Genomic DNA, 22303 nt, shown 5'->3' on the forward strand with positions numbered 1-22303 from the left:
CAATTACAAGAGGTGTACTGTCTGTTAGTGAACTAATAACATCATTAGGACCAAGGAACAAAAGCTGTAGATAATTTTAACAGTAACAAAACAATTCACCATGTGAAATGTTTTGTTACATGATTTGTCACAACCATGCTCCAAGAGTTGCTCACAACTCTTGGAGCATGGTTGTGTAGTGAGTATGTTTTCTTTTTCTTTTTTTTTTAGGTAAAATGTACCCAAATATTTTGTACACCTCTCCTTGGGCTGCCACCTTATCGTGGTGGAGGGGTTTGAGTGCTCCAATGATCCTGGTAGCTATGCTGTCCGGGGCTTCATGCCCCTGGTAGAGTCACCCAAGGCAGACAGGTCCCAGGTGAGCGGTCAGACAAAGTGCAGCCCGAAGATCCCTATGATGATTGCAAACTTTGGACTACGTGTTCCCTCGCCCGGACGCGGGTCACTGGGGCCCCACTCTGGAGCCAGGACTGGAGGGGGGGCACGACGGCGAGCGTCTGGTGGCCGGGCTTTTACCCATGGAGCCCAGCCGGGCACAGCCCGAAGAGGAAACATGGGTTTCCTCTTCGGGCTGCCATGGGCCCACTACCTGTGAGAGGGGCCAACGGGGTCGGGTGCATTGTGTTATGGGTGGCAGCCGAGGGAGGGGACCCTGGCGGTCCGATCCTCGGTTGCGGAAGTTAGCTCTTGTGACGTGGAATGTCACCTCTCTGGTGGGGAAGGAGTCGGAGCTAGTGTGTGTGAGGCTGAGAGGTTCCGGCTAGAAATAGTCGGTCTCACCTCGACGCATGGCTCTGGTTCTGGAACCAGTCTCCTTGAGAGGGGCTGGACATACTTCCACTCTGGAGTTGCCCAAGGTGAGAGGCATCGGGCAGGAGTGGGCATACTTGTTGCTCCCCATCTCGGCGCCTGTACGTTGGGGTTTACCCCGGTGAACGAGAGGGTAGCCTCCCTCCGCCTACGGGTGGGGGGACGGGTCCTGACTGTCGTTTGTGCTTACGGGCCGAATGACAGTTCAAGTTACCCACCCTTTTTGGAGTCCCTAGAGGGGGTACTGGAGAGTGCTCCACCTGGGGACTCCCTTGTTCTGCTGGGGGACTTCAACGCTCACGTGGGCAATGACAGTGAGGTCTGGAGGGGCGTGGTTGGGAGGAACGGCCCCCCCGATCTGAACTCGAGTGGTGTTCTGTTGTTGGACTTCTGTGCTCGTCATGGATTGTCCATAACGAACACCATGTTCAAGCCTAAGGGTGTCCATATGTGCACTTGGCATCAGGACACCCTAGGCTGCAGTTCGATGATCGACTTTGTCATCATTTCATCGGATCTGCGGCCGTATATCTTGGACACTCGGGTGAAGAGAGGAGCGGTGCTGTCCACTGACCACTACCTGGTGGTGAGTTGGCTCCGCTGGTGGGGGAGGATGCCGGTCAGACCTGGCAGGCCCAAACGTGTTGTGAGGTTCTGCTGGGAACGTCTGGCGGAATCCCCTGTGAGACGGAGCTTTAACTCCCACCTCCGGCAGAACTTCAAACACGTCCCGGGGGAGGTGGGGGACATGGAGTCCGAGTGGACCGTGTTCCGTGCCTCCATTGTCGAGGCGGCCCATCTGAGCTGTGACCGCAAGGTTGTCGGTGCCTGTCGCGGCGGCAACCCTCGAACCCGTTGGTGGACACCTTCGGTGAGGGAAGCCGTCAGGCTGAAGAAGGAGTCCTATCGGGCCTTTTTGGCCTGTGGGACTCCGGAAGCAGCTGATGGGTACCGGCTCGGGTGGTTGCTGAGGCAAAAACTCGGGTGTGGGAGGAGTTTGGAGAGGCCATGAAGAAAGACTTCCGTACGGCTTCGAGGCGATTCTGGTCCACCATCCGGCGTCTCAGGAGGGGGAAGCAGTGCAGCACCAACACTGTTTACAGTGGGGATGGTGTGCTGCTGACTTCAACTCGGGATGTTGTGGGCTGGTGGGCAGAATACTTCGAAGACCTCCTCAATCCCACCGACATGCCTTCTATTTTGGAAGCTGAGCCTGGGGACTCTGGGTTGGGCTCTCCAATCTCTGGGGTTGAGGTCGCCGAGGTGGTTAAAAAGCTCCTCGGTGGCAGGGCCCTGGGGGTGGATGAGATCCGCCCGGAGTTCCTCAAGGCACTGGATGTTGTAGGGTTGTGTTGGCTAACGCGACTCTTCAATATCGCATGGACATCGGGGGCAGTTCCCCTGGATTGGCAGACCGGGGTGGTGGTCCCCCTGTTCAAAAAGGGGGACCGGAGGGTGTGCTCCAATTATAGGGGGGTCACACTCTTAAGCCTTCCTGTCAAGGTCTATTCGGGGGTTCTGGAGAGGAGGGTCCGTCGGATTGTCGAACCTCGGATTCAGGAAGAGCAGTGTGGTTTTCGTCCTGGTCGTGGAACACGACCACGACCCTCAGCAGGGTCCTGGAGGGTGCATGGTTGTTCGCCCAACCAGTCTACATGTGTTTTGTGGACTTGGAGAAGGCGTTCGACCGTGTCCCTCGGGGAGCCCTGTGGGGGGTTCAAACAGGAGAGAAATATATATCATCATTTGATATATTAATGGAGGCACTAGTGTCTCCAGAGAGTCAGGTTGCAGATGAAAAATATGAACCTAACTCAATACAGTAGCTAAAAGTGCAACACTATAATTTTTAATTCATTGTTAAAGTAATATTGTGAAGGTAAAAAAAATCTACCTCTAAATGTTAAAACACATTTTGTATAATTTCCTCAGTACCCCCGTTATCCTCTGTCTAGAACCGCTCCCGGGCTGCAGGTCTGTGTCTGGTGTATTTTTGATTAGCATGATTTTTTCTTCAGTGATAGGAAGTCAAGTTGGATAGATTAGATTTAATTTATTTAGCTTTTTTTTTTGTTGTTGTAGCATGAAAGCCCCAGTTAATAAACATTCTATTTTCTGTCCGGGACTCAGCACTGAGCTAGCTGCTAACAACATTAGCACTCTGAGGTCAGCCAAGCTAGGGCATAAAAATAATACATATGAATTACATATGAATGCTTGTCTTTCTAAGTAACTGTCCAATAAAACATCTGAAAATACAGTTTAAATGATGCAATCATTACCTGCAAACTCTGGCATTGTTAGTTTCTGCACCTCCTGTTTTTAGCTGTAGATTGTTGATTCACTTTTCTCTTCTTTTTTCTGTAAGTTTTTTAAAATTAACTCTCTTGTGACCAACTACTTTTGAAACAAGAGAATAACGTTCATCTTTCTCTCTATTAGAACGGTTGGAACAACTGTACAGGACACAGACTTTAGACATATTGATGCTGGATCAACAGAAATAAATGGGCTGCATTTACTTCCAGCCCTCCATCTGCACTGGGTGACATCGGTGCTACGTCATCTGAAACCCAGCAATAATAATCAGCATTCATGATGGACGTTTGCCAGAACAAGTCAGACAGTCTTTCCACAACACTCCCAAAATCCTCCTAGCCAGTGATAACATTAAGGCATTCTGACCTTATTCATTCACAAAAATACAAAGCATCTTTCGGCCCCCAAAGCGCCGGGTCCTTGGGCTGCAGCCCCAGTAAGCCCATGCTAAGATCAGGGTTTGCTGACATCTTCAGAGAAAATCTGTGGCTGTTTTAAAATATTTTTATTCTACAGCTTAAGTGTTTCATTAGTTGAAAAATTACACATTTTCTGTAGTATTATATCTTCCTTAGATATTACAAGTTTATAGCTAAAGGGTCGTGACTTCAGTTATAAAGTCATGAGTCATATTTCATTCAAAAAAATATGGTTCATGAATCTTGCATACTAATGTATATAAATAAAAAAAGACATCTTGTACATCATAAAATGGACTGGTTAATCAACCTTTGTCTTAAAATATGTTATATATGTTTCTTAAAAGCATCAAGTAAAACAAAATCTGACTGTTTTTTGAGTGTGTCCATATGTATTTAGGTGCTTGTGTACCTAAGAAGGTGTGCAATTCTTTGTCAGGCTCTCAAGTGCTGACATATTGCAGCTATTGATCTTTAGTCCTAAAATCAACACAGAAGCCTGGATACTGATGACAGGCAAGACCAGATGAGTCTGGATATCCTGATAACACACACACACACACACATGCATGCACACACAAAATGGAGTTCGCATATAAAAAGTATGGTGGAATTTCATGTCTCAGGAAGTCTGACTCTGAGCATCCTGTGCAGTGTCACAGTGTGGTGTCCAGGGCAGACGAGGGTCCGGGTGAATACAGTGACCACTCCCGGCCTCCTCTCGACCCCTTTAGAAATCAACACAGTGGGTGATTGGATTTCACGCTCTTTTATCTTTTAACTAGCCTGATAACAGGAACGGAAAAAGCAATGATGAGCTTGTGTACACGTGTGTAAAAACTCTCCATGGTCACTTAGCAGAGCCCCCATTAGGCTTAGATCTCCTCCCAGGTTGCCCGGTAATAGGGTAAACAGAGCGAGTCTGACCGATCCGGCACGCAAATATTTGTTTTAGGAAGGTGCCCTGGTTCGACAGGAGACACATGTCAGCTGCGGTATAAAAACAGAGACCACTGTCACTCATCAGCTCACACACAGGATCCGGACTCTCTCCTCCAGGACACTCACTGAACACAGCCAAATCCAGCTCCAAGGTAGGAAAACTTTTACACCCATTGCAGTGTTTTATGGCTCCTATGTCCTTGTACTTTTTCGTTTCTTACTGCTTTGACCTCTACAGGTCTGGAGGTAACATGGCCACAGGGGTCATCAGGAATTTCCACATTCAGGCCCCGGCTCCTGCCTACTTCCACACTTTCTTGCACTCTCAGATGAAGGAGAAGCCACAGGAACGAGAAGATGAAGAAGATCAAGACGAAGAGGAGGAGGAGGAAGTAGAAGAAGAATGCTTGGATCAGTTTATTATGAATCCTGCTCAGAATGTTCTGGATGTGACCAGTCAGTTGCTGAGGTTTGCTGACCTCATCAGTCATGACGTCCAACGGTATTTTGGCCGTTCCTCTGCAGATCGAGAAGCTTGTGACATCTATGACGACTCGGTCTCTGTGGTGAGCAGCGGCCGGCTGCGTTACTATGACGACCTGCTGAGGATCGCACGTGCGGGGACTTCAGAGGAGCGGGTGAACAGAGTGATGGCTCCAGATGACAACCCAAGATGCATTGGTTTAGGGCCCCTGGCTGACCTGTTCAATCACAGGGGCCTGAGTCAACTCAGGGTCCAGCCAATGATCAACAGGCACCTCCCACTAAGTTTCTGGACTGAGCCAATCCCTCACTGCCCTTTGGTCGGCTTCAGTAGCACACCTAACATCACACACACTAGCAGCAGCTCACCTGGACAGACCGACAGCAACAGACACACACATTACAACCCGCTGATGCAGCACGGCATCACCAGCACGGAGCCAGACTTCAGTGACCTGCTGGCTTACTGGGACCCACACCCAGAGTTCATTCACACACTGATGGACAACACACATGCAGAATGAAACACACAGCTGCCTGAAACCGACATGGGTTCCGACCTCTGCAGCTGTTCAACAAACAGAAATGAACAAGAGCAAAGCAGGTTGTTTTCTTCTCTTTGTGGTCCTGTATGTCCTCTGACAAGGAAACGCTTCAAGAATGTTTAGATTAGTTACCGTAGAAACCATGCTTTAATTTTGAAGGAAAGGTTTCTTTCTTTCTCTGGTTATTTCACAAACATATTAGCCTTCGGAGCACATTTTGTGTGTCAGATTTCATTAAGGATGCACCGATATGAAAATGAGGACCCATACCGATATTAATTTTATACTTATCATTTTCTGCTAATGTTCTTTCAGAATAGAATAGAAGATACTTCATTGATCCCAAGGGGAAATTGCTTATTCGTTGACAAAGTACTCCATCTAAGGTATTGAATATTAATAATATAAACATAACCATAATATTATAGATTATAGTTTATAAAATATATACCTAAGAGTGATGAGATAATTCAACATGACTGAATGTAAATAAATAAATAACAAGCATGCACATGAAACATGTTAATCTATAAATAATCTACAAATTTTAGTAGCTCAGACTTAGACATTCTAAAATCTAATGGCTACAGGCAGAAATGATTTTCTGTCTTGCTCTGTGGTTCACTTTGGTAAAATGAGTCTGGCTGAAGGTGCTCTTGTATCCAGCCAGCATGGATTAGACTCATTGTCCAAGATGACCTGCTTCTAATATACTAATATAAATGATAGTCCAAATAAACTGTCCATACTTATATTTCATGCAACAAACCAGCATTTGTAAGCATTCTCCCAGTTTTGCACATGTAGAGGTTGAAATATCTCTAAATGTCTCTTGTGTCTCATTTAGATTCAGGTTTGTGCTACATGTTAGTTGTCATCTCTCACTCTGTACTTTTCATATAGACCAGAAGTAATGGTCTCTTCCTGTCACTCTATCGGTCAGACCTGTTGAATTTATTAATGACCGGTCTGATGTATTCGAGGTCCCGCATAACATTCCAATAGAATATATTGACTATGTTGAAGTAATTAAAAGCAAAATGTATAAAAAAAAAAATCGGTGGGAATACCTTTCATAATGTACTGTACAAAAAACTCCAACTGAAGCTATAGTTCCTGCCATTATTTCTTCTGCATCCAGGACACGACACATTGTTTGAACTCTAAACATAATATACGTTAAAGAAAACGCTAACTTTTCTTCCACCTATCATTGAGCCGTTTTTAGGTAAACGAGGTTTAGATAAGCACCAACAAGTAGTTATTCTATAAAATATCTTCCAAAGTAAATATCTGCTCAGTATTAATTAAAAACATGCCAACAAATGGGAACAAATGCTGACATTTAATAAATTCTGGTCTTACTGCTATTTATGAACCAAATCAATATCTTTACATGGCATTATGTGATTGGCTCCAATGAGTCCTGTGAAAGTGCAGCCTCTGATTGGACAAGAGAGAAGACCAGTAAAATTCTGACACACACACTCCATGTTAGATAAATAAATGTAGGGCAGGTTCCTCCACACCTGAGCAGAGGTGACAGAGCAGGTCACACACACACACACGCACACACACGCACACAGAGAGACATGAGAACACACAAGCTATGCATCGCTCTGCTGGGCCTGCTGCTGCTGGGGTCCTTCAGCATTCAGGCCGGTGACCCCAAGGATGACCCCAACAAGGCAACAGAGGCATCATCAGCAGAGACACAAGAGGACACCTCAGAGGAGACGGACAAGAAGCCAAAGAAGGAGAAGACAACAAACATAGAAGAAGAAAAAGACGTTTTGGTTCTACACTTCAACAATTTTGACAGAGCTCTCAGCGAAAATGAGTTTTTACTGATTGAGTTTTGTAAGTAAAAATATATTATTAATATTATTATTATTAAATATAGGTTTAAACAGGCAGGTTGTGCAAGATGTGCTGTTTTACAGGAAGTTGGTAGAACATATGTTACATGTGCTTCTTTTTAATACAGAGACATTAATTTAAAGGAATATTGATCTAAAATTAAAAACACTGAATTGCTTCAAAATACCAAAAGGATGCCTAAGTGTAAAGCACGAGCATTTCTTAAAAGAACTGAAATATTTAGGCTAATAAAAGAAAAAAATGAAGTTGAGATAACCATGAAATATCAGCAGCAGCCTGTCAAGTCCAGCTGTTGTCCTGCTGAAAGTTCCCACACATGAGTTCAGAAGGACAACAGCAGAAGAAAAAAAGGAGCAGTGAGGATAAGGCTGTGGCCGGCCACCGCTTCTGCTATCAGCAGCTTATTTCCCTGGGAATTGAGGAAACGGTAGCAACAGGACAGATAATGCTTCCAGTCAATGTTCCAGTGGATGGCAAGCAGAGAAACCAAAAAATTGTACTCAAGTAAGAGTAACACTACTTCAACCTATTTTTACTCAAGCAAAAGTAAAAAGTAGCCATCCAGTAAGAGTAAAAAAAGTATTTGGTAAATAGTCTGCTCAAGTGGCAAGTAACTGAAAAAATAATCAATCATTTAATATTTAAAAATTACATCATCAGACGGACCAAAATATAAAGTCAAGCAGAAATTTTGGTATCTTAAGGACAAAAATGACAATAATTCATATAACAAAAAATAAAACCTGGCAAAAGAAACATTTTCCAAATCAGCTTCTTTCAATTAAAAACTTATGAAACTTTCTCAAAAACTGCAGGTCTGTGTCTGGTGAATTTTTGGTTAAACATGTTTGTTCTTCATTCAGTGCGTAGAGAGTCCAGAAATTTTACTCAAGCAAGAGTAGCAGTACTTCATAACAAAACTACTCAGGTGAAATTAAAAAGTAGAGTGTAGTAAAAATACTTCTTAAAAGTTTTTTGTTTTGTTTTTTTATCAAAAAAGTTGCTCAAGTAGTTGTAATTGAGTAAATCTAACTGGTTACTGCTCAACTCTGCTTGACAGTGTGCAATTGTGCTTCAAATGCGTGTGTGTTTGTCTGAAGATGCTCCCTGGTGTGGCCACTGCAAAGAGTTTGAACCGATTTACGCCGAGGTCGCAGAGAAACTGAAGGAGGAGGAGGCAGGGATGCGATTGGCCAAGGTGGATGCCATCGAGGAGAAGGAGCTGGCTGATGAGTTTGAGGTCGGAAGCTTTCCCACTCTGAAGGTGTTCATCAACGGGGACCGCAAACTGCCATTGGACTACACCGGTAGAGATGCAGAGACATTTATCTTTGACAATATTGTAGAAATGATATGCAACCACTATTAACATGTATTCACAACTCTTATCTCAAGAGTTTAGGGTCACATAAATACTTGTGGCAGGCCTGATTTGGCCCCTGGGCCTTGAGGTTGACACGAGGTGTAAAAACCCCCAGCATAACCAGGACCAGGCTCCAGATGAGCAGCCATGTATGTATATACATGTCGATATCGACAAACAAACAGAGACTGAAAGAAAAATAAAGATAAACACAGAAGCACTGACCCTGTTATGCCTTCTGTAGCAAATATAAATAGAGCCATAATGCAAAGATAATGGCAGCAATAACTGTATGAATACATGCACAAATGGAGAGTAAATAGTTCCAGCAAGGTGGACACTATGTCCTCCAGTAGCCGAAGCCGGCAATTCTATTGGAAATGGTAACACAAATGGTGTCCGCCCTGTGACCAGACCGCCACGCCGCTCTCTGAGGCACCAGCACCAACTCAAACCCCGTACTCACTGTGACAGCCGTCTCTGCCGCTGGTTCTGGTTCTGGTCCGGATCTGCAGCTCATTTCCACCAGTGAATGTTGTTTATTTATGTCATTTGATGCAAACGCTGTAGATTAAGCTCTACCGAGCTTAATAGATTAATGCTAAACGGCTAACTTTTAGCTCTCCACAATACGAGTAAACCACACCAAACAAACATATATTCAACAGGACAAAGTACAAATACAGCTCTTAGACATTTATAAAACTGAACTAAACCACCAACGGTATTACTTACATTCAATGGACGCACACAGTAGAAAGAGGTAAGAAACGAAGTCTGTGGTGATATCCACGCTACTCAATAATCAGATCTATGAACAAAATATGATTGAGGAACCACCCAGTAGCGTAAATAAAATACTACATATAAAACACTTTGATAAAGGAAAACAAACTAGAGAACTGAAAACAAATAATTAACAGTCTTTTGTACAATATTAACATAGGCTATTCAGCTGCATTTTTTGCGGTTTAATATTCAGTTAAGTGGTGGCTCTAGATAACATAAGACACACAGAGGAAAATTTTAAGGCAATCAGCTCTAAGATCCAAGAGTGATTTAGTTTTATCCTATTCATTATTACCTGTCCTTAATCTTCGATCTGATCCAAAAATCTCATCCTGTTAGGCTGGTATCTTGGGTGTTGTAGATCGGGTAAAAAATACAATATACCAACCTACAGGCTGAGTACACTCAGTGTTTCCCAATTCCAGTCCTCGGGGCCCCCCTGCCCGCATGTTTTAGATGTGCCTCTATACCAGAACAGCTGATTCAAATGATTGCATGACATCTTCTGCAGCCACCAAGTGCTGCAGGAGCCTGTTAATCACCCAAAGATTCAATCCAGGTGTGTGGCAGAAGGGAAACACCTAAAACATGCAGGCAGGGGCCCTGAGGACTGGAATTGGGAAACACTGCATTAGGGTGACCAGACGTCCTCTTTTTCCCGGACATGTCCTACTTTTCAGACCTAAAAAAATGTCCGGGGGGAATTTAAAAATGGTCCGGGATTTTGGTCAACTGCCTCAAAACACATTACATAGCTTACAGTGCATTGTGATTACACTGCCACTCCGTTCCACTACTCCATTCCAGGTTTCTTTGTATGGCAAATTAGTCACGCCTTCTCCCCAAATCCAATCACGTTGCATTATGTGTGTGGGAAAAGTAAAGATAGCTGAGTTGACTTGTACACCGGCCGCTAGACTAGTTAAACCTTAAGTGTGACAGGCGATAGAACATGTGTGTTCGCCGATTCTACGGCAAAAATGCCTAAACGAAAGTGTACGTTTACGGAGGAATTAAAGAAAAGATTCCCGTGCTTTCATCAAGGTCGTGATCCCTATGAGGCGGAGTGTTTGACGTGTAAGTCAGGCACTAATGTGTCTGTGGCAAATAAAGGTGCCAACGACCTGCAAGTGCAGTGAATTCATCAAAGCACGTGAAAGCAGCCAGAGGCGAAAGCTCTTCGGCTAAAGTCACAGATTTCGTTGTGACAAAGTCAGACAGTGCAGCCGTCACTGCAGCAGAAGGAAGCTTTGCTTTCCATACTGTTAAGCAGTATAAGGTCAGTAACGAGACACAATTTATTTATTTATTTTTATTTTTTGGGGGGGGCAGGGGTGTTATACAGTACAGGAAGCGGGGTAGACGTGGTGATTTGCTCTAGCGTCTATGGAGACAATCAGTTTCTCGCATCCCACTACTATCCATCATTCTTTCTACTGTGTAATCTCTTTGCAACAAATTGGATGAGCTCCAAGCATGGATATGACTTCAACATAAATTCAGAGACACATGTTTAAAGCTGTCCAAAAGCCAAGTTTCTGTAAACACAGAAATGACTATTGATGGATTTGGCGCGCCAGTATGGGATGCTGGCGTTACTGGCAAATCACAAGGAGGGTGTGTGTGTTTGTATGTTAATGAACGCTGGTGTGAAACTGTTATGGTCAGAGAGAACTTATGCACTAAACACATTGAACTGCTGTCCGTGTCTCTGCGGCCTCTCTATCTCCCTCGAGAATTTCCCCAGATATTTATCGTCGTTGTGTACATCCATCCAAGAGCCAACGAGGAGCAAGAGTCAGAGTCCATATCAGAAATGACACAGAAGCTGCCGTCTAAGTGTCCTGATGATTTTAACCATTGTTCATTAATAAGAACTCTTAAGGACCTTTATCGATATTCCTGTATCACCAGGAACAACAAAATTCTGGACCTGTAATGATTCTGTCAAAGGAGCTTATAAATCTCTCCCTCTCCCTCCATTGGGTGGAGCTGACCATAATTGTGTGCAACTTTTACCAGCTTATTGTTCTGCCCTTAGGAGAGGTAAAACCATCACTAGACAGATCAACAACTGGACTGATGATTCCAAACTCAACTTGCAGGTTTGCTTTGATATAACTGATTGGGACATGTTTAAGGACTCTTGTAGTGACATTGATGAATTAACTGATGTTATGATGTGACTTTCTGTGAACACTGTGTGATTCCAAAGAAAACAGTGAAAATATTTCCAAATAGTAAACCCTGGATGTCAAAATCATTGAAAAATCTGTTGAACGAAAAGAGGAAAGCATTCCGTGAAGGAAACCTCAATGAGGTGAATTTGCTTAGAAGGGGAGTTAAGAATTAAATAAAAAAGGCAAAGTTGAATTACAAGGAAAAGCTGGAGAAAGACCTTCCCTACAACAGACTGGGCCCAGTTTGGAATGGGCTGAAAACAATTGTTGGCTCAGAGATCAAGTGCAACAGGAAGGTGGTTCTTCCTGGTTTAAATTCTGATAACCAACTGGCAAATGAGTTTAATATGTTTTATCTTAGGTTTGATTCTTCTGATTTTAGTAATGAAATTTTAAATGTGAAAAACAAACGTCTTTGCTGTGGTCATGTCCCTTTTGATGTTACTTCTGTAGCTGAATCTTTTAAACGCTGTAAGGTTAGAAAAAGTCCAGGACCAGATAATATCAGTGGTCGACTGCTCTGTGCGAAACAGTTGGCTCCTATTTTTTATTTCATCTTCCAGATGTCACTTAACCAACAGAGGGTGCGAAGGTGCTGGAAGTAGTCCATAGTGATTCCTGTGGCTGAGACGAGCCACCCAAAAGTCCTGAATGATTTTAGACCTGTTGCACTGACTTCCCTTGTCATGAAATCTTTGGAAAAATTGATTAAGAGATATCTTCTTACCAAGACTGAACGTTTATTGGGTCCTTTACAGTTTGCCAACAGGGCCGGTCGGGGAGGCGAGGATGGCACTGCCACTTTACTAAACTGTGTTTTAAACATCTTGAAGGTAACAAAAACCGTGTTAAATTGTTATTTGTAGACTTCTCATCGGCTTTTAACACCATCCAGCCTCATATTTTGATTGATAAACTTCTTAACTTTCATCTGGATTTGAATGTGGTGGGCTGGATTCCTGATTTTTTTAACATCCACAAAGCAGAAAGTGAGACTGAATGGATGCATGTCCAGAGAGATGTCCCGGTCTACCTGGTCCCCTCGAGGTGGCGTCCTTTCCCCTCTTCTTTACATTTTGTACACAGACTGTCGCAGGCGGCATGATAATAGGTTAATATTAAAATTTTCAGATGACTCAGTGACAGTTAACCTTCTACATGATGATGAACATGATGAAATCCTTTAGACTAGACTTCAGACCACGGCCCTGTGGTCCATGAATCTGTTGACTAAAGCTTTTCTTTCATTAAATGTACAGAAAACAAAGGACATGTGCTCTGATTTTAGACAGAAACCCCAAAACACAAATCAAACAGTAATTAAAGACAGTGAACAGTGTAGAAAACTACAAACATCGTGGGACTATTTTGGATAATAAGTTAAAATTTACCTGCCATTCAGAAAACCTACAGAAAAAGGGTCAGCAAAGATTATTTTGTCTAAGGAGCCTCGCAAAGTTTTAAGTTGATAAATCATTGATGATCCTATTTTATAGATCATATACTGAATCGGTGTTGACCTTTTCCCTCCTTTGTTGGTTTGGGAATCTTAGTATTAGACCAAAAAATGCCCTGAGCAGAGTAATACGTACCATACAGAACTGTGTAAAAATCTAATCATTAGGAAAACTAAAGCTATTATTGCTGATACTTCTCATCCTTTACATGGTGAGTTCCAGTTTCTACTTTCTGGCATCAGGCTCAGACTTTCTTTTATAAAAAGTAACAGGTACAAGTTCTCTTTTGTTCCTACAGCAATATCTCTTTTTAATGCAGGACAAGGTAGGGGGACTTGCACCTGATATAGTGTAGTAACTGTTGGTCAATAATGAAATAACACTGCTGTATTCTTCCCATTATCTGTTGTTTTGTATTTTATGTGCTTTTGGTATTTTTTGTTGTTCCTTATTTTTTAATCTTTGATACTTTGTCTTTAGTTTATACAGCTTGCAGTTGGAAAATACAAATAAAAATCATTATATAGTCAAAACTAAAACTTCCCTAATAATTGTGCATATGCAATAATAAAACCACCAACAAGGAATCTTAAAACTAAGGAAGGAAGTGAATATGAAAACCAATGACTGCCCTATACTAAAATATAGACCAATGTCCCATGAACAGTTCATGAAAGTCCTGCTGTTTCAAGAACTTTTGCACTCACCTAGGCCATGTTTTTCTAAAAAATAAAAATAAAAAAAAATCCCCACTTCTACTATTTATCTCATGGGTGTATCTGTTTTCCAGGTAAAAGATCAGTGGAGGGAATAATTCAATGGATGAAGCGTCGCGCCGGTCCCGGGACTTCAAATCTTGACTCTGTGGACTCTGCGGCCAAGTTCATTAGCACCCACAATATCTCTGTTGTAGGATTCTTCAGTGTAGGTCTCATAAGGCGTAGTTAGTGATACCTCTATGTCTCATAATAGTAATCCATGTTTAAAACATCCATGTTGTATCCTCTTGTTCCTTTTTTCCAGAGTTTGGAAAGTGATTCTGCCCAGGTGTTCAAGGAGGTCGCTTTTGATTTGACTGATGTTGAGTTTGGAGTTACTGTAACTCCTGAAGTGTTTCAGAAGTATGAAGTGAAATCAGACTCAGTGGTACTGTTCAAAAAGGTATGTGAAGATACAGACTCAACTGTTATCCATTGGTGTTAAGATTTTAAAATATCTCTCTAGGCCTCTGCCTCTGTAGGCATATCTCTGCAATGCCTACAGCATTCATAGTGTGAATGCTGCCTACAGCATTCACACTATGAATGCTGTAGGCAACTAATGAGTTCCACTTTTCTGATTGCTCCGTAAATTTTACTGCGCTTCTTCTTCTGCATACTTTGTGCTATTTTCACCGTCCAACTTTTATACTATTCAGCTTGCTCCCCTAATGTGGGCTATAACTTCTTGGTATTCATAACCTTCATACATTTTATAATATTTAGCTTTTTATTAATTTTTATGAAACTGCTCCATCCTGTGGCAGAATTGAAAATTACAATATAAAATGAACGTTGCGTTTCACAGTTGAAGTTTTAGGTCCTGCCTATTAACGGCAATGAATCATCCAGTTTCAGGGCTGTCATGGAGGACACAATCAGTGGCCATTTTGAAGTTGGACCATTTAACAGCTTTTTGCTGTTTAAAACCTGGGAATAGTTTGACCTTTTGACATTGCTTTTTTCGTACTGCATGTGGAATGGTTTTTGTAGTCACCGTGCTAAACAATGCCTCCAAACAAATGTTGATATCTCAGGAACCATAAGAGGCATGGATTTCATTCCCCCACCGTCTTTATCTGAAGGAATAGGGGAACATTTCTGTCATTTTTATATATTAGGTTTTACATAGTTTTTTTTTTTTACTGTAACCCTGCATTCTAGTGGTATTCTGGATGTTATCATAAGTATTTTAGCTAGTTTTTGCTTTTTAGCTATTTTTGGTTTTTACCTGGGTTTTTTATACTGCATGGACTATTTCTTACCTTTCTACAAGTCTTCAGCAGTTGGCGTCAAACGTTTTTGCCATTTTCACCAAAAGCATTCAGCATTCACACTTGTATTTTCATAGGAAATGCATACTTTCTAGTTTTAGTAGCTCAACATAAGCTCCAAGGGTATTGTTTAAGATCAGCTTAAGTCAACTGTCAAAAACCTCCAAAACTCTAGAACCATGCATGGTTGATTTTTACCATTATTAAAAGTACCCTACTTAAAAAATGACTCAAATAATTTTATTGTCCACAACTCACATTAAATCACTGAATGGTTTAGCACCACAATACATTAAAGATCTGCTGTTGTATCAACCTTCCAGAACTCTCAGGTCTTCTGGTTCTGGTTCTGCTCTGCATCCAGAACCAGGACCAAATGAAGAGAAGCAGCATTCAGCATCTATTCACCAAAAATCTGGAACAAACTTCCAGAAAACTGTAAAACAGCTGAAACACTGACTTCCTTTAAATCTCAACTAAAAACCCAACTTGTTTAGAGTTGTATTTGAAATGTAATCAATTGCAAATTTATTGATGGAATCTGACGTGATGTTGTGGTTGATTGTTGATTCTATGTTGCATTGTGTTTTTGTGTTTGATTTGATGTAAAGCACTTTGAAATGCCTTGCTGCTGAAATGTGCTACACAAATAAAATTTGATTGATTGATTGATTAGAATTTTATATTCTTCTTTAATTGGTAAGTTTTTAGCAGAAATACGCAAAAGCAAAAATTCAGTAAGTGATTATAAATTTTGAAAACACATAATTCAACTTTCTATCCCTAGCCACTGTTACTACTAACTCAGAGAGGCTTTTGAGTAGCAGTTCAACTCATCCCCCAGTTGGTAATGATTCTGACAACAGGTGACCCCAAAGTCCTTGGACGGAAGCTCACGTCTTTGCTGCAGTCTTCCTCTGGATGGACACAAGTTAAATGTTGTTGTCCTCTGGATGGTTCAGCTTCTCATCAACTGTGACCACCTTGTCCATCGACCAAGTCTGTTGTAGAAACTAGAAATCTCTTTATGGGCCGTCTAATCAGGAACCATGGGCGAGGGCAGTTGGCTCCACCCTTTTTCAGCAGAGCACAGCGTTTGTCTCTGTAGCTCTGTGCCATGGTCCTCTCTAGGTCTTCTGTCTGCGTCCCTTGTTGACGTCGACTGCCGCAGTGGGGACTAAGATCTTTTTTCTTCTTTTTCAGAATCTTTTATACTTTCTCAGCCCATAGTTGTGTATGGCAAAAGGCTATATGACTCATCAACAGTGCTGTTTAACGCCCTTGGAGACTCACTTCCCCTTTTCTGTTGTTTACTCAGTGGCCATCTGAAATCACGTCCCCAAATTCACTCTTGCTACTTTTTTAGTTCCTCTTACTTATTCTCCAGTCTTTGTTTAGTTCTTTTTCTCTCTGTTCTGTTCTGATCCTAACTGACCTGGTTTTGGCCTACTTACAACAATGAATCTGTCATAAATTCTATACATCTAACAATTACATTTAATTCTTATATCTTATTAAAACTTCATAACCATCATTCAATAGTGATTTAATTAAAAACATTAAAACCACATAATCAACATGAAATAATTTTATAATAACAACAGTTACATGTATCTCTTAGGGCCATTTCACTTCTGCAAAAGAGAAAACACATTTCAGTGACAATGCTTTTCTTCTCTTTAATCACCAATGAAACTGAAAAGATCTCACCATTACACACCAGTTTGCACAACACAAGATAGCAAATACAGATTAATGACTGCAATTATTGCCACTTCTATTCAATTAAAAAAATTGACATACTAAAATTACAGTTTATTAATTTTTTGCTGATTCATCAGTTAATTGTCTCAAATTTATTTTAGCTCAAATCATTTTTTTATTTGTTCAGTGTGATAAAAGAAGTTTTGTTTCTGGTAGTTTGATGATGACAGAGAAGACTATGTGTGGTCAGAAGAAGAGAAATTAGACAAACACAACCTGACCGCCTTCATCAAGGAAAACAGCCTGGAGCTCATCATTTCATTCAACCCTGAGGTAAAGCATTCAGGCTTATCAACATGATTAGGAGTACAAATTTGAATCTATAATGAAAATATTCATTCTATGTTTTCAGGTAGCAGACAAGATCTTTGCTTCTCGCATCCGCCTGCATAGCCTGCTGTTCATCAACTCCACAGTGCAGGGTCAGCTGCAGCTGGTGGAGGAGGCCAAGGCTGTTGCCAAGGAGTTTAAGGGCAAGGTAAGACCTGGGCTCTGTCTATATGCCGCCATTAGTCGGTTTGTCTTGGCATGTGTTGGAAACTGGACTACTTTGTCGAGACAAAGAAATAAGCCCACAACATGAAACTGTTTGTTTTAAAACCGATCTTCAGCAGTTAGTAACAGTATTACGTAAAATTGAATCTTTTTTTTTTCTTTTTTTAGCTTTCCATCACATTATAACATTATTCCATCATCAAAAACATAGTCTTGCAGTCTTGCTTAGATTCTTTCATCCATGTTTGAGAAATCCTTTAGACTAGACTTCAGACCAGCCAGCAGTAATTTGCAAACACCTGGTGGAACTGTGTATCTGCTGAACTCATTATATAAGCTACTTCTCCATCTTATATAAGCCCCTTTATAGAGGGGTTAACATTTCTATTAACCCCTCTATAAAGGGTTAACAGAGAAGCCTTGTTGTGATGATTTCCTGATGGTGAGAAAGAGCAGGAGTTTTTAAAGAGACAGAGGACCAATTTTAAGGTGTTAAATTACAAAGTAAAATTTATTTAATTAATATTTGATATTACAACCTTTTTATAACATCCGAAGGTAACATTGATACTTGATTGTGCTATAAAATGGCACTATGTGCCTAGAAAACACATTATACTAACAAAAACAGAACTTTCTGTGTGTGTTATCTAGATGCTGTTTGTTCTGATTGATGTGACACAGGCCCTGTCACATGTGCTAAATTATTTTGGAGTGTCAGAAAGCGACGCACCCACTGCAAGGATCATCCACATGGAAACACAGAAGAAGTTCAGTATTCCCTCTGGAGCTCTAACAGCAGATTCACTGTGGCTGCTGTGTCAGGAAGTTGTTGACGGCATTGCAATGGTAAACCAGATGCTCACCCACTTATTAAATGCAGTTTTTCACCCATATTAAATCCAGTCACTTGTCTTGTCACTATGTGCTGCAGCCATACTATCGTACTGAAGAAATCCCAGAGAACTGGGACAAAGAACCAGTCAAAGTCCTGGTGGGCAAGAATTTTAAATCCGTGGCTCTGGACCCGGCCAAAAACGTCTTTATTGAGTTTTGTAAGTTAATTTGAACCATATCAGCATTTTTATATATATATATATTTTTTTTACTAACTGCTCAAAACAGTTGGGTCAAATTACATATGAACATACTTCTGTTGCCTCATCATCATTTCAATATAATGAAGAAAAAATTAAATAGCCTACTTGTCAATTTAACTCATTCACAATTATGAAAGCATACATAAACTCTTACCTGATCTATGCGATGAAGGTCAAGGTCAGATTTATTCATGTTGCACATTTGCAGACAACCAAGTGGTGTAGAGAAACAGTAGGTAGAAATACACAACAATAAGGACAGACAAACACAACACATAAACAGATATAGTAAGTATTTGTATAGGTATACAAATACCTATAAATAATTAACAATAAATATCTTTGATAATATCAATCTTTCTAACTTCATATCTGATGTTTCATTGAGTTTATTTTATATGTAAGTTAATTTTACATTTTGTTTTATTTTGCAACTTCTTTCAGTGCCCTTCCTTCCTCAGAATTGAAACACGATTGCAAATCTGTTCATATTTAATAATTTATCTGTACAAACCACTGGCTCCAGTATTGCATGACCTTATTATCAAAACCTCAAAATAATTTCCAAAATCAGCTTATTAAGTGAATCAGTAGTATTTAATCAAGACAGCTCAGTTTGAAAGAGAAAAGTGCAAATCATTCAATGGGAAGTGCACTTTTAGATTTAATGCAGTAAAACTTTTTACAGCTATAAGTATTGGTCACTTGCAGCTTCAGTTTAGTTTTTCAGAAGAAAAATTGTTTTTAACATTTATTGTGTAAACATTTGCAGCAGTATTGCTTATATTCCAGTTTGTCAGATGAGAAGAGATGAAATGTGCAGAACATTTTCCATTAACAGTAAAAACAGGTTTCATCTGTTTCCTGGCCATATTCTGCGAGCAACCTTTCTTGCTTATGATGGAGTATAAGGGTCGGGGCCTGAGTTTTTGATTTGTGTTTTAAGTACGAGTAAAGTTGTAATGAAAGGCGTAATTTTATAACTTTTCATTATATTGCGCTAAATTGCGGAATACGGAGTAAATACTAAATGTTTTCGCACATCACCAGCAAATGTTCAGCCCCAGGAGGACTTTAAAACGATTGTTTGAACAACTTTTTATTTAATAGATAGAACCAGACTTTATTCTGCCAATATTTAAATTATTCTGACTTGGTTCTTGTAGTATTATGACTGTATTCTTGTATTTGAAAATAAAAATCTCTTAGCCTGGCAATAACTCCGTCATACTTGCTTTACTAACTTCTGCTGCCATTTTTATTTTCACTGTCAAACTCCATCACTCCTCTATGACGGTAACTATATTACCAAACATCACCACTTGTGTCCTTCACTCCACTAAAACTCTAAAACTCCACCAGTTGAGGCCTTACATTTAGGCTGCACAAAGAAAATAATGGTCTTTGTAGATATGAATTTGAAATCAAGGAAAAAGAGAATCGAGAACAAGAGGGAGAAGAGAGTGGCTGAAAGTGAGCCAATGAATTTTAGTTATGCTAGCAACAACATAATGTACGGACATCACAGCATATAATAAGATAATAATACTTTATTGATCCTCTAAGGGGGAAAAATGGTTTGTACTAGCATAATTCACAAAATAATAATAAAAAAATATATATATAATAAAAATTAAAATAAAGTAAGAAGAATAACTATACAACAATAATTAATAACAATGAGCAGTGATAGCCCTGTGACAGACTGGCGACCTGTCCAGGGTGACCCCACCTCTCGCCCGGAACGTTAGCTGGGGATTGGCACCAGCAACCCTCCTGACCCCATTAGGGACAAAGGGTGTATAGAAAATGGATGGATGGATGGATGGATGAGCAGTGATAGTCTTAAGGACACACATATTGCTCAGTACATTACTAAATATATATTCAACATGTAAAGCACACAGCTCTAGAGACTATATATGAATTATAAAGTCTGATAGCCTCAGGCAGAAAAGACTTGCAGCAGCACATCTGGCCTGTAGTAATCTTTGGCTATCTCTGCTCCTCAGGCTGTCCACCACACTGAGCTATCCTTCATAACTCTGATCTTCTTCTGCTTTCTTTCTCTCTTCACCTCTTCCAGTGGAGCCAGCTTGAGCCCCATAACTGACCTTCATTAATCAGAACAACACTAATCAAGCATGGAACAGTAAAGAGATTTAAACACCTATTTCAGCCTAGATAATAATCACTCAGTTGATAATTAGTCAGGTCAAAGCAGTGTCCAAAAATCCCAATATTTTCCAAAAACTGGAAAAACCTTGTTCTCGTTCAGCAGAAGGCGTTTGGTTGTTGGGCGTCCTAGGTATGTTTTTAGCAGAATCTCTGGTACTTTGAGGTGGAAAAACCAAGGAAAGCACCCTTCTCTTGGAAAAATGGAGAAGCTGTCACCGTCCTCTGCAGGCAGATCCATCAAGAGACTTTCACGTCTCTATGCACAGATACGCAGGAAACGCAGACCACTTTCTGATCCATTCAACACTTCAAAGGTTTTGAAATAAATTGTCTTCCTGGCCAGCATGTTAGAAGAAAAGGTCCTGTGTCTCAGTTGAATGTTGACTCCAAAGACAAAAGCAAGATTCAGATCTTGTTTTTGTAGTGGGATCAGTTCTTATCTGATCACAACAAAGTTTTATTACAAAACAGTAGTTCGGCAGTGATGCCTCCAGCACAAAAAATTCTTAGGAATTAGATCTGATCAGTTTGTGACTAGTAAAAACTCCCTACAGATGTTAACAGATCATCTGAATTGAGAGTTTTTGAAGGGTAAATTTTCTTAAAGAAATAACCTCAAATATTTAAAGAGAATTTTGCAGTGATTGAATATTATACATTTTTATTATTTCTGCAGTTGCCTTAGTTTCCCTTACATTCTGTCTCTGTTTGTGTAGATGCTCCATGGTGTGGACACTGCAAAGAACTGGCTCCAATTTGGGACCAGCTGGGAGAGAAATATGCTGATCATGAAAACATCATCATAGCCAAGATGGACGCCACAGCCAATGAAGTGGAATCGCTTGTCATTTCAGGATTTCCAACCATCAAATATTACCCAGCTGAAGGCAAAGAGGTAGAAATGCTCAGCTCACCACAGAGATCCAGAAGCCATAAAAAAATCAATTGTTTCAATTTGCTGTTTTCACTCAGGTGGTCGACTACACTGGAAACCGAGATCTGGAGACATTTAGGAAGTTCCTGGATAGCGGAGGAGTTTTACCACAGGAAGAAAGTGGCGAGGATGATGATGATTATGATGATGGTGAGGAGAGCTCAGATGTTAAAGAAGAAGACAGCACTGGTGATCAAAGCAAGGTTTGCTATTATTTCGTTACCTCTTAGCCATTATTACTCATATTTAAAGCTGCAATCAAACCTTTCTCTTTCCTCTCTGTTCTCAGGAAGTAGACGAGTCTGCAGAAATTTCTGAGAACAAGACATCCAAAGATGAACTGTAATTGTGCTAAACACATATTAATATCAAGCTATCTTCTTCCAGTTTCCAGTGTTTATACAACATAGGAATTATTGTCTCTGTACTGAGAATTACGAGTGTTAAAGCTCTCAGTTTCCTACTTTTAAAACTATTTGATTCTTAAAATGATAAAATTTTATTTGACAACTTGAGGACGAAGAATAAAGATGTATTAAGGAAAAAAACTAAATTATTTATTCTTCCTTGACGAATAAAAGAAGAGCAGAAAAGCTGTTGGTAGATGGAAAA

The 22303-nt window shown here is 40.7% G+C and overlaps 2 protein-coding genes across 2 annotated transcripts; both read left to right on the forward strand.

Moving 5' to 3' along the window:
* Positions 1 to 4590: 4590 nt before the first annotated feature.
* LOC122829850 (protein PERCC1) lies at positions 4591 to 5572 on the forward strand. The gene is made up of 2 exons (XM_044114730.1): positions 4591 to 4642; positions 4729 to 5572. The coding sequence occupies exon 2, from the start codon at positions 4742 to 4744 to the stop codon at positions 5495 to 5497; it is 756 nt and encodes a 251-aa protein (XP_043970665.1). The 5' UTR covers positions 4591 to 4642; positions 4729 to 4741; the 3' UTR covers positions 5498 to 5572.
* A 1466-nt stretch (positions 5573 to 7038) lies between these two features.
* On the forward strand, positions 7039 to 22244 carry pdia2 (protein disulfide isomerase family A, member 2). Its single transcript, XM_044114731.1, has 11 exons — positions 7039 to 7378; positions 8500 to 8706; positions 13979 to 14112; positions 14212 to 14349; positions 17141 to 17257; positions 17337 to 17462; positions 18134 to 18328; positions 18414 to 18534; positions 21474 to 21652; positions 21730 to 21894; positions 21981 to 22244. Exons 1-11 carry the CDS (start codon positions 7111 to 7113, stop codon positions 22035 to 22037), a joined length of 1707 nt encoding a protein of 568 aa, XP_043970666.1. The 5' UTR covers positions 7039 to 7110; the 3' UTR covers positions 22038 to 22244.
* Positions 22245 to 22303: the final 59 nt, after the last annotated feature.

This window comes from Gambusia affinis, linkage group LG04 (assembly GCF_019740435.1).
Source record: "Gambusia affinis linkage group LG04, SWU_Gaff_1.0, whole genome shotgun sequence".
NCBI classification, from domain to species: Eukaryota; Metazoa; Chordata; class Actinopteri; order Cyprinodontiformes; family Poeciliidae; genus Gambusia; species Gambusia affinis.

Coding starts and splice junctions, on each gene's coding strand:
- LOC122829850 (XM_044114730.1), top strand. CDS start 4,742: ATGGCCACAGGGGTCATCAGGAATTTCCACATTCAGGCCCCGGCTCCT.
- pdia2 (XM_044114731.1), top strand. CDS start 7,111: ATGAGAACACACAAGCTATGCATCGCTCTGCTGGGCCTGCTGCTGCTG. Junction 14,350..17,140: donor CAGTGGTACTGTTCAAAAAG/GTATGTGAAGAT, acceptor TGTTTCTGGTAG/TTTGATGATGACAGAGAAGA. Junction 18,535..21,473: donor AAACGTCTTTATTGAGTTTT/GTAAGTTAATTT, acceptor CTGTTTGTGTAG/ATGCTCCATGGTGTGGACAC.